Genomic DNA, 12401 nt, shown 5'->3' on the forward strand with positions numbered 1-12401 from the left:
TAATTGATTTATAATACAGCAAAATTTACCATGTTTAAGTGTTTAATTTAATGGCATTGAATACATTCACTATGTTGTATACCATTACCATTATCTATTTCTGGAACGTTTATATCACCTCAAACAAAATCTCTGTACCCATTAAATAACTCATTTCCCCCCTCACCTGGTACCCTCTAATCTACTTTCTGTCTCTATAAATTTGCCCATTTTAGATATTTTATACAAGTGGAATCATGTAATGTTTGTCCTTTTGGATTTGGCTTATTTCATTTAGCATAATGTTTTCAAGGTTCATCATGTGTCAGAACTTCATTTGTTTTTACTGCTGAATACTATTCCATTGTAAATATATGCCGTATTTTATTTATCCGTTGATCTGTTGATGGACACTTGAGTTGTTTCCACCTTTTGGCTTTTAAGAATAATGCTTCTGTGAGTATTACCTTACAAATACCTGCTTGAGTCCCTGATTTCAATTCTTTTGGGTATATACCTAGGAGTGGAATTGTTGGATCATATGGTAATTTTGTGTTTAGCGTTTTTGAAGAACTGTCAAACTGGTTTCCATAGTAGCTGTACCATTTGACAGTCTTACCAGCAATGTTTCTTTTTCTCCACATCCTTACAAACCCTTATTTTCCATTAAAACAATAGGAACAACTGTGTACCCACCCAAGTGGGTGTGAAATGATATCCCATTGTTATGATACATGTTTTCTTAATGACTAATGAATGATGTTGATGTGCCATTGGCTGTTTGTGTATCTTCTCTGGAGCAGTGTCTATTCAAGTCCTTTGTGCAGTTTTGAATCGGATGGTTTGTTACTGTTTTCAGAACAGAATCAGAAGCATGTTGAATTTGGAGGAATAAATACTCTTAAGGCTGCAAAACGAGAGAGAAGCGAGAATCAAACACACTGCTGTCTCTAAGTGGCTAAGAAACAAATTACAAATGCTTTATAAATGTAGCTTCAGCCGCCCACCCATCCACACTCAATACATCATGGCCAAATCTTTTGCTATAAAAATGCCAAAACCAGAAAAAAAAATACAAGCCCTGTTAGCTCACGGAGTCCTCTTCTGATGCTAAGGGGGAAAAAAAAATCCTTTAAAATGAAGTGGAACCCCAGGCTCCAGAGAAATGTTTTCTAAATCACAACCACCAGAATTTGGACTAGTTAGAATCTCAAGGTGCCACCAGGGAAGGATTGTCAGTCATATATTGGTTCAGTTTTCCTTCCAACCTACTCTCAGATTGGGGAACAGTCTTTAAAAGCCATAGCAAGTCTTTAGTATCTACTTGATTTTCTTTCTGATTTTCTTTCCTCAGGCTGCATTTTCACTAGGGAAGAGTAAATACACTTTCTCAAAAATACAATTAAATTGAAACTGATCTCTTCTTTTTTTTAAGTCAAAGGAAGTCCCGATAAAATGGAAGATATGATGGGTTCGATTCATGTATTTCAAAGACTGATACCATAGGGCTTTACTTTTTTCTTGGCTGTTCTGAGGGCATGCAGGAGCTTAGTTCTCTGGCCAGGGATCAAACCCATGTCTCCTTCAGTGGAAGCACAATCTTAACCAGTAGACCACTAGAGAAGTCCTTTACTTTTTATTTTGAAATGTAAAATTACAGAAAAGTTGCAAAAGTAATACAGGTCCTCTAATGCTCCCATGATGCCAGTATACCGAGTGAAGCCCTGTCACTGTGCAGCTCACCTCTCCATGGAGATGCCTGTACTGGCTTTCCTGTGTGCATGGCAAGACCATCAGCCCTGGGTGAGATTCAGGAAGCGTCTTCAACCTCTTGAGTTCTGCCAGGATGATGGTTTATTTTTACTTTTTCCACCAAGATGATATTTTAAAATATCTGTGTGAATTGAAAGCTGCAGTTGATGGTTCTCTCCAAGATGATTCAGATGCCAGAAGTGGATTTGGATATAACCAGTAATCCAAGCTGATGAACCCACTGCTTTTGCTTCCAGCACAGTGGGCTGAAATTCAGTGTTTGGAAGGGATTACAGGGCACTGAAAGACATCTTGATCAACACAAACTCAGCTTTGCCTCTCCTTCCTTCCCTTCCCCCTCCCTCTCCTCCCTTCCCCTCCCCCTCCCCCTCCTCCCTTCCCCCCTCCTCCCTTCCCCTCCCCCCTCGTCCCTTCCCCTCCCCCCTCCTCCCTTCCCCTCCCTCCCCTGCTTGTGTTGTACTGGCTGCTCCATGACCACTACAGGGTCCTCTCTCCCGTTCACACATACTCAATGAGAGCCTGCCGGAAAAATCGTCTTGAGTGCTTTGGTGAGCAGATGAAAAAACAGCCCTCTCATGAATCAGCTGGGTCTTACTCTAATTCGGAAGAATGTGCTAAAGACTCAAATGAAGTTCAGTGTCCCAGTGATGTATGCCATCGGAGGAGAAGGGAACATAGACAATTTTTGGTTTTCTCTGCTTGACCAGAAGCATAATGCTATAGATGTAACCCTTATTGGTAGCTGGGTAGACAGAGCTATTTTTCAACTAGAAGAGGGAAGCCCCTGAGTTCTGTTCCATGAATTCAGCTTTCGGAAAGAGCCCCTGGCTTGTTGGGAGTGGACTCACTGTGGCAGAAATTGTGCCGTGGTCTGTGCTCTGGCAGACAGGAGGCTGCAGTGTGACGGTGCAGCCAACGTCAGGAAGTGGGTGAGGGCCTGTGAAAACCTGGTGCTTTTAAACATTGCCCTTAAGTTCCTTAAGTGAATTTTAGTACGTGATTTTAAAGGGTTTAGATTTTAAGAATGCTGCTATTTCATACCTATTGGATACTAAACTCAAAGGCTTTATTTAGGCTGGTTGTCTAGTATTAATAAATAAAAGCATCATTAAAAGATACATAACCATATCATGGTTTATAATTACCAAAGCTAGGAAAGGAGCTTTGGTGTAATACTATTAGCTAATCTGTACACTTAATTCAAATTTTGGCTGTTTTCTCACTTATGTCATTTTTCAGGTCCAGGATTTCACATTGTATTTAGTCCTCCTTGGTCTCCTCTAGTCTGGGACAGTTTCTCACTCTTTGTCTTTCATGACCTTGATGCTTTTGAAGAGTACTAGTAGTTATTTTGTAGACTGTCCCTAAATTTGGATTTGTTTTCTCTTTCCTAATGATTAGATTCAGGTTATATATTTTGGGCAGTAGAAATGGTCCACTGTCCTCTTCAGTTCATCATGTCAGGAGGTCCATCTCTTGTTACTGGTGATTTAACTTTGATTGCTTTGTTAAGATGGTGTCTGCCTGGCTTTTGCACTGCAAAATTATGACTTTTGTTGTTGTAATTAATGAGTTTCATGTGGAGAGATACCTTGGGACTCTCTGGGTATCCTGCTTCATAGCATACTAGTTTTCCAACTGATCACTGGTTCTTTCCTGCGATAATTATTAAATTGCAGAGTGAGGGACAGGGAGGCCTGGCATGCTGCAGTCCATGGGGTAGCAAAGAGTCAGACATGACTTAGCGACTGAACAACAACAAAATTGCATGCCTAATGATGACATGTCTTTTCATCATTTCTTCTATACTTAGTAGTTAAAATAAATTACAATTCTATAAGGAAGAATTGTCCCTCCTCACCCATTTATCTATCAGTGTGGATGTATGTATATTTTATTCCTCAAATTATTCTAGATTTGGTCACTGGGACTCCTTAACATTGGCTCTTGTGTACTTTTGACATATACCCCTCATCATTTTTGCCTATTTCATTACTTTCAGTTACCACGAGATATTCCAGGCTCATCTTGTATTTTTTTTGTCCTGATTCAGGAACCAGATTTTACAACAAGCTTTTCTTCCTTGTATTGTGGGAATGATAGTCAGAAAAAACAAGATCTTGGTGCTGGATGTTCTGATTGCCACTGGAGTGGCTTTGCTTTTAGGCCCTTTCAACACAGAGGTTTAGAAAATGCATATATTAATTCTAACCCACAATCATATACACATTTCTTTATTGCCAGAACCACAGGTGTTTTTAAAACTCAGCTAAGGAAAAATGCCAATAATATTCTATATTTTGGCAGTAGGTTTGAAGAGGGATTTTCGTTTATTTAATATGACCAGCTGTAGTCATCAAGCGTTACTGCTTGTAGTGCTAACTGCATTGTATCATTTTTCAAAACCTTGCCTCATTCATTTATCAAGTATTTATTGAGCATCTACTGGATGCCAGGCCCTGTGCTCATTAGTGTAGAAGACAAAAAAGACCCATATCTTCATGGAGCTTACATGTTAATGTGAGAAAGAATAAACAAATTATAGATAAAACAATTATAGATTGTGTTAAGTACTTTGAGTAAAATAAGTAAGGTTCTGTAATTGACAGTAATAAAGCTTCCAGCCAGAGCCCTTGATATAGGATGATTGGGGAAGGAGTGTCTGGGGAGACTTAAAGGACTGGAGGATGAGGTGCAGCTGTGGGCAAAGGACAATGGAAAGAACATTCCAAGCTTCCAAGGATAAACAAAAACCCTGAGGTAAAAAACAACAATGGACAAAACTTCAGTGCTCTAAGAAACTACTCTAGCTCTTTTTTGCCAATTAAGAGTTAAGAAACAACCCTATTCATAAGTGGTCAAAGGACTTGAATAAACATTTCTCCAGAGAAGACACACAGATGACCAACAAACATATGGAAAGACAATCAACATCACTAGTCATTAGGGAAATGCAAATCAAAACCACAATAGAGACTTCTCTCACTCAGTGAATGGCTGTTAAAAGGAAGAAAAGTGTGGCAAAGATAAGGAGAAATAGGAACACTGCTGGTAAGAATGTCAAATAGAACAGCCATTGTAGAAAACAGTTTGACAGTTCTTCAAAAACATTAAAACACAGAAATTGCCAGCAATTCCATGTCTAGATATATACCCAAAAGAATTGAAAACAGGGACTCAAACAGATATATGTAAAGTAATACTCACCGAAGCATTATTTATAATAGTCAAAATGTGGAAGCAACCCAAGCATCCATCAACAGATGAACTGGTAAAATAACATTTACATAATGGATAAATGGCATACATTTACAGTGGAATAGTATTCAGCCATAAAAACAAATGAAGTTCTGACACGTGCTACAAGGTGGATGAACATTGAAAACGTTATACTAAGTGAAAGAAAGAAGCCAAACCCAAAAGGATAAACGTTACATGATTTCCACGGTGATTCAGTATACATATATGTCTGTTCTTTTTAATATTCTTTTCCATTATGATTTATCACACGATATTGAATACAGTTCCCTGTGCTATACAGTAGGACCTTGTTGTTTATTCTCTATATGTAATACTTTGCATCTGCACATCCCAAATTCTCAGTCTGTTCCTGCCCCTCCCCACCCCCCCGCAAGTCTCTTCTCTGTATGTGAGTTTGTTTTTGTTCCATAGGATAGATAAGTCCATTTGTGTCATATTTTAGATTCCACATATAAGTGATACCATATGGTATTTGTCTTTGTGTTTCTTACTTCACTCAGTATGACAGTCTCTAGGTCCATCCATGTTGCTGCAAATAGCATTAGTTCATTCCTTTTTATGGCTGAGTAGTATTCTATTGTATATACGTACCACATCTTTATCCATTAATCTTTCAATGGCCATTTAGATTGTTTTCCTGCCTCGGCTATTGTGAACCGTGCTGTTATGAACTTAGGAGTGCATGTATTTTTTCAGATTATTGTTTTGTCCAGATACATGCCCAGGAGTGGGATTGCTTGTATCATATGGCAACTCTAGGTTTTAAGGAACCTCCATACTGTTCTTCATAGTGGCTGTACCAATTTACATTTCCAGCGACAGTGTGGAAGGGTTCCCTTTCCTCCACACCCTCTCCAGCATATATGATTTGGAGATTTTTTTCATGACTGGCCATGAATCATGTGTGACGTAGTATCTCCTTGTAATTTTGATTTGCATTTCTCTAATAATTAGCCATGTTGAGCATCTTATCATGGATCTGTTGACCATCTGTTTCAAGTATCTATTCTTAATACAACAACAATAATAATAACAAAACTCTCAGCAAACTAGGGATGGAAAGAAAGTTCCTCAAACCTGATAGAAGGCATCTATGAGAAATCTACAGCTAGCTTCATACTCAGTGATGAGACAATCATTTTAGCCCCTAAGATCGAGGAATGAGATAAGAATGTCCATGCTCTCCATTTCTAGTTGACATTTAACTTGGAGGTTCTGGCCAGTACAGGTAAGCAGGAAAATAATAAAAGGCATTCAGATTGGAAAGGAAGAAGTAAAGCTGTCTTTATTTGCAGACAACATAGAATTCTGTCTTCAGCTAAACTATCCATCACTTGTTGGAGTAGAATTCCCACAAAGAACCCTTTTTTGTTAGGAAGTTACTTGAAGATGTATTCCACTCAGATTACGAGGAAGCCAAGAAAAAGGGGGGAAGGAGAGGATCGTAGAAGGAACAGCTCTCACTCTGGTCAGCTCCAGCATGGGAGCTCTGTGGCAGGCCTGGAGGATACTTCACATCAGAGCACGAGGGGGAGCCCAGGAAACAAAGAATATTGTAGACCAGAGGGCTTTCAGGCTTGAACAGAATTGAAGCTCTGGAAAAGACAAAGGGAAGAAGTTATGAAGGCGGAAACCTGTAGGAGAGGCAAGTTACCTATGTAAGGAAGCCAGGGTATGGTTGTGAAGCTCATTGAAGTGAGGTGTGCATTTAAGCAATGTAAGAAAAGAAGAATCCATTACACGTTGATGTTTGAAGGGTTTTTTCCCTCCTGAAAGAGACCAGGGTTTAAGAGCAGTGTTCTCCTGGAGAAGGAAATGGGCCAAAGAAAAGGATGTTCTTGGTCTGGCATACTGACATATTCTTGAAGGCTTGTCACCGATTCTCAGATCATAATGCTGATTTTGCACACCAAGAGTGTAAAACGAGACATGTAACTGACAGAAGGCTGGATTATGGAAATCAGATGAAGGGCAGCCTGGACCTTTTTAACAACCAAAGAAACTCATTGAGTTAGATTTCTAGGTGCTGTGTTTCAGCTCCTTTGGTAATGATCCGGAAGAAGCCAAGGACAAGCTGTTTGGTAAAAATGGACACAACAAACTTGCATGAGTACTGTGTGGAAAATAGCTGTTTCCACTGAGGAATGCTGGTGCTTTGCTGAGGCCGAAGTTCTGCCTGGTGAGCCTAGACTAGCCTGATCCTCAGTGTAGAGACATAGTTTGGGGGCTGTCTTGGAGGAATCTTGATGTCTCTGTTGGTGACACTGTCAGGCGGAAGGAAACCAGATCTAGAGGAGGACAGAGGAGATGACAGCAGTGTAGGGCAGTTCAGTAAGTGGAAGTTCAATTATGTCGGGTGTGGATGTGTCACCTGGAAGATACAGTTCTTTTGAATGGTACAGAAGGCAATAGTTGAAAGCAAGAGAGTTAGATAAGAGGATGGGAAATAAATATAAATTTATCCAAAATCAAAGGTGAATGGTGGACTAAGGATGGGGAATGAGTGGGTGAGGTATGTTCTAGAAAGATGCCTGCCACTCGTTGTTCCTACAGTGGCTTCAGGGAAGATGATGACTGTGTGTGGAGGGCCAGCAAGGGCCAGCAGTCTGTGCTGAATGGACCCAGCCTGGGTGGACATTTGTTGACTGGCTGCCTCTTTTTCCCCAACAGGAGTGGTATCCGTCTGTTTTGAGGGGGACAGTGACGGTTACATCAACTTGGTGGCCTACCCGTACGTGGAAAGTGACACCGTGGAGCCGGATGACACACCGGAGCGGGAGCAGCCTCGGCGCAAGCACTCCCGCCGGAGCCTGCACCGGTCGGGCAGTGGGAGTGACCACAAGGAAGAGAAAGCCAGCCTGCCCCTCGAAACCTCGGAGAGGTAAGGGGGTGGTGAGCAGGGCTGGCGATTCACGTCTGGTGCTGTGAGCACAGATACTCAGAGTATTGCTAGCATCCTGATGCATCACGGGGAAGCAGGGCTCAAGGTGGAGGGATGATGGCTGATGTTCACAGGTTCACCCGCATCGTGCCGCCTGCCGCCTGCGTATTCCATCACCCCGGTGAGGCCCGCTTCTGAGTTTGGCTGTAGCTGGTCGAGAGAGAATGGAGTTCTCTCAGCTTTTTGGAAGCAAGAACACGCTGTTGTTTTCTTCCAGCTTTGTTATGTCTTGCATCCCCAAGGCAGAGGTGGAGATGCACTGGCCCACGGGGAGGTCCCACGTGCTTTCTCCCCTGAGGACTGTAGAGCCCAGAGGCAGTGAGTGCAGCCAGGCCCATGCTCTTTGAGAGTTTTGGAGTCAGATCTCTGAAACTCTGATATCACCTGTTAACTCTTGTGCTGCATCTAAAATTCAGTTTATTGAATTGGAAATTAAATTTTCTTGTAGATCAGGAAAAAGAATTATTTTTCTTGATACATCATGCAAAAAATGTGAACCCCCGCAAGCATGGCCATAGTCAAAAGGATAGACAAAGTTTTGTTGAGGTTATGGAGAAACTGGAACCCTCCTATGTTGCTGATGGGAATGTAAAATAGTGCTGCCATTCTGGAAGACAATTAGGCAGTTTTTCAAAAAGTTATGCAGCAACTGCACTCCTAGGTATATGCCCAAGAGAACTGAAGGAAAATAGTCACACCTAAAATGTGTACACCAATGTTTATAGCAGCGTTATTCCTAATAGCTCCAAACTGGAAACAACCTGAATGTCTATCAGTTGATGAATGGAGGATATCACTCAGCAGTGAAAAGGAATGGAATACTGACACATGCTACAGTATGAATCAACCTTAAAAACATATGTTAAGTGGAAGAAGCCAATCACAGAAAACCACATATTGTATGGCTCCATTTATTTAAAATGTTCAGAATCGGTAAATCTGCATCTTTTCTGTCCAAGAGACAGAAAGTAGGTCAGTGAATGCCAGGGGTTGAGGGGGTGGGGTTGATGAGAAGTGGCTACTGCTAATGGTGAGAAGATTTGTTTTGGGGGTGATGAAAATTTCTAGAATTTAGATAGTGGTGATGTTTTCTAACCTTGTGACTATACTTAAAACTACTGAATTGTAAAAATAAATAAAACTAATGTAAACAAAAAATAATGTGAGCTTTTTGAACCAAAGTGAAATCAAAATTGTATGATTGAATTACTTTGTACATATTTAATCTCACTCAAAAATAAGTTTCAGTGAGGGAATCCATGGCAGTCCAGTGATTATGACTTGGCACCCTCATTGCCGAGGGCCTGAGTTCGAGCCCAGGGAAATGAAGATCCTGCAAGCTGGTGCAGCATGGCCAAAAAAAAAAAAAATCAGTAACTAGACTGCTCTGTGACTTGACTTAGAATCAGGGCTTTTCTTAGACTTGGCAACACACAGTTTCTCTCTGATATCAGATCGGGTCAGTTTAGTAGCTGGCTGCACACTCTTGCTTACTGCTTACACCATTTGCTCACTTGAAGGGGCCCATGCCTCTGGGGCCATGTGTCACCCATCAGAAAGATCTGTGGATGGCACATTAGACTTGATCCAGGCCTCCCCAACCCTATGTAGTGAGACCCTAGAGGATGCCTCGTTTAAGCCCCTTAGCAATGTATATGTTCTTTCTTCTTAGCCCCCAGGAGGCAAAGAGTCCGAAGGTGGAGCTACACAGCCACTCGGACGTCCCTTTCCAGATGCTAGATGGCAACAGCGGTCTGAGTTCTGAGAAGATCAGCCACAACCCCTGGAGCCTGCGCTGTCACAAGCAGCAGCTGAGCCGCATGCGCTCCGAGTCCAAGGACCGAAAGCTCTACAGTATCCTTGTTACCACTCCTCCAGCAGCACCTGCTACTTGGGACCACGGCTCCTATGTCAGGGCGCCTCCCAGTACCATGATCAGCACCCGCTCTGTTCCGGGGCTTATCTTTTGTCCTTATCTCCCTTTACCATAGGCTCTTCTTCCTCTTTATCCTTCATATTTATCATTTTTTTTTCCTGCCTTTTGTGCCTGGTAAGACTGAAGCTTAAACTTGGCAGTCTAGAAAAGTGATATCCAATAGAACTCTGTGACAATGGAAAAATCTGTGCTAAAATTTTTGGTAGCCACTAGCCATACTGTAACTGAAATGTGGCTGACTGAGTTACTCAATTTTTAATTTAATTAATTAATTCAATTTATTTAATTAAAATCTACATTTAAGTCAGCAGGTATGGATAGTGGTTGCCATATTTATCAGTGCATGTCTAGAATCGGGGGGTGTGTGCATATGAACACATGTACACATGTGTATTTCTCCCCTCCCAATAGATAATATTAAAAGTAACGTTAGTATTTTTTTCTAAAGATAAACAATATACCAATGTGAAATAGTTTTAAGATAGCAGAAGTTAAAAAAAATACTATGAAATGAGAACTCGTAAAATCAGTTAATGTTTTGAAACAGTGGACAATAAATAACTAAGACTTACTGAGAAACTGAGGGGAAGTGTGCTGAGCACTTCATATGTACTTACTCAGATTTCCTGTCTTTTGAGGGACACCTGTACGATTCCCATTTATAGACGAGTAAATGGAAGCATGGGAGGATGAAGTGTTGTGCCCAGAGCCAGTGAGTGGAAAGGCAGGGTCCTACGCCCTCAGGCATCGTGAGATACTTCTGTAGTCTTCTTTGAGTTTTATTGTTGCTTGTTTATAAATCATAGCAGGCAGTGAGACTAGTTAAAAGCTGCACGTAATGAATTTCACATTACTCTTTAAAGAATTAGAGAATGTTAAAATGTTCATCATCAGAGTGATGCTGAGGGTCTCACCCTCTAAGACTACGTGATTGCTCCATAGTCCCAAATATGAAACTGAGGGCTCGGCTGTGAGCCTCGATGATGACCGTTGGCAGACCTGTGACAAGCCAGTACCTTTATCTAAGATCATTGTAGACAGGAGATGTAGATGAAGACCTGGATGTAAGCAGAAGAGCCTAGAAGTACTAAGGGGTAAGTTTAACTTCATATGGCTTGAAGTTTAGTCATAAAACGGCAAGAGAGAAATTTAAATCCAGCTTTTTCTAAAGATTTCTGTTTGGGAATGTTAAATCTGAGTCATCATTTTTGCAGTAGAGCTACAAAGGAAGTTTCTTACTTCTTACGCCTGAATGACGCACTGGATTGAGCAGGGTCGTGGTTTACTGATGGTGCCGGGGATGTATGTGAAACTGCCAAGTCTTCTTTGGTTTCTTTATGTATGCCTGCAAGACAGAGCTAAAGAATAAAATAAAAATGATGACATCAAAAAATGTGGCAAATACATACGATTAAAAATTATTCATAAAAAGGCATGAAATTTTGTCACATGCTATAGAATGGATGAACCTCGAAACCAATTTGCTAAGTGAAGTAGCCAGATATAAAGGGACAAATATTCTATGACTCCACTGATATGAAGTACCTAGGACGGGCACATTCATAGCAACAGAAAGTAGAATAGTGGTTTCCAGGGGATGACGGGCGGGGGAGGAACAGGAGTTATTGTTTTAATATTATCTATTGGGAAGGGAGAAATACACATGTGTACATGTGTTCATATGTGCACACACACACCCACACCCACCTACCCCTGAACAGTTTCTAATTTCTGTTTGGGAAGATGAAAAAGTTTTGGAGATTGGATGGTGGTGATAGTTACATACTTAAAAATGGTTAACCTGGTAAATGGTGTATGTATTTTCCCATAATAAAAATGTTTTCCAAGAAATAATAAGCTACCGGTGTGATACCCACATTTGAGAGTCTGTGAGGTGAATACACATTACATTAGAAGGGAGTGCCTCTTTTTGTAGTAAAACTGGATTGTCCTTTCCTGGCTGGGACTGCTGGCGAGTATGGTCATTATTCCCCTTGACCACCGCCCAGAGTTCCTCTTGCTTGAGAACGTGGTGCACCACTTCAAGTACCCCTGTGTGCTGGACCTGAAGATGGGCACCCGGCAGCATGGCGACGACGCATCCGCCGAGAAGGCCGCCCGGCAGATGCGGAAGTGCGAGCAGAGTACATCAGCGACGCTGGGTGTCAGGGTCTGTGGCATGCAGGTGAGTCAGCCTTGGCAAGTGCCTAGGTGCTTGCACGTTTTGGGTTGTGTGTGTGTACCTGCTTGCTGTCTGTGCCAGCTGTCCTCCTGGCCCACAGTGGTCCAGAATCTCCTCTGGGAGGCTGAGTGCCTGTTTGCATGTTCCCTGAGCCCCTCTCATCCTTACCCAGGGACCCTGGACTGGGCTCTAGTGCAGAACCACTGTGAGAGCCTGTCGCCTTGACATTGGGGCAACTAAGACTTGTCTGTCAGCACGATCGATATGCCCAGTTTGAGTCCACCTGGTCTCCCAGAGGGCTCCACAGGTAATGGCGGAACACCTGCAGG

At 41.7% G+C, this 12401-nt stretch overlaps 1 protein-coding gene and 1 pseudogene across 13 annotated transcripts in view; both read left to right on the forward strand.

Moving 5' to 3' along the window:
• The window catches only part of IP6K1 (inositol hexakisphosphate kinase 1), a 37182-nt gene that overhangs the window by 21159 nt on the left and 3622 nt on the right, over nt 1-12401 (forward strand). For all 13 annotated transcript variants that reach the window (XM_081525597.1, XM_081525598.1, XM_081525600.1 and 10 more), the window contains 3 exons: nt 7684-7894; nt 9627-9808; nt 11900-12075. In XM_081525597.1, coding sequence (XP_081381723.1) covers nt 7684-7894; nt 9627-9808; nt 11900-12075 — 569 coding nt within the window. The remainder of the gene's footprint in view (nt 1-7683; nt 7895-9626; nt 9809-11899; nt 12076-12401) is intronic.
• On the forward strand, nt 1899-2738 carry LOC145520069 (aminoacyl tRNA synthase complex-interacting multifunctional protein 2-like; annotated as a pseudogene).

This window comes from Giraffa tippelskirchi, chromosome 9, assembly GCF_054371585.1.
Source record: "Giraffa tippelskirchi isolate mGirTip1 chromosome 9, T2T-mGirTip1v1.2.pri, whole genome shotgun sequence".
In the NCBI taxonomy this organism is placed as follows: Eukaryota; Metazoa; Chordata; class Mammalia; order Artiodactyla; family Giraffidae; genus Giraffa; species Giraffa tippelskirchi.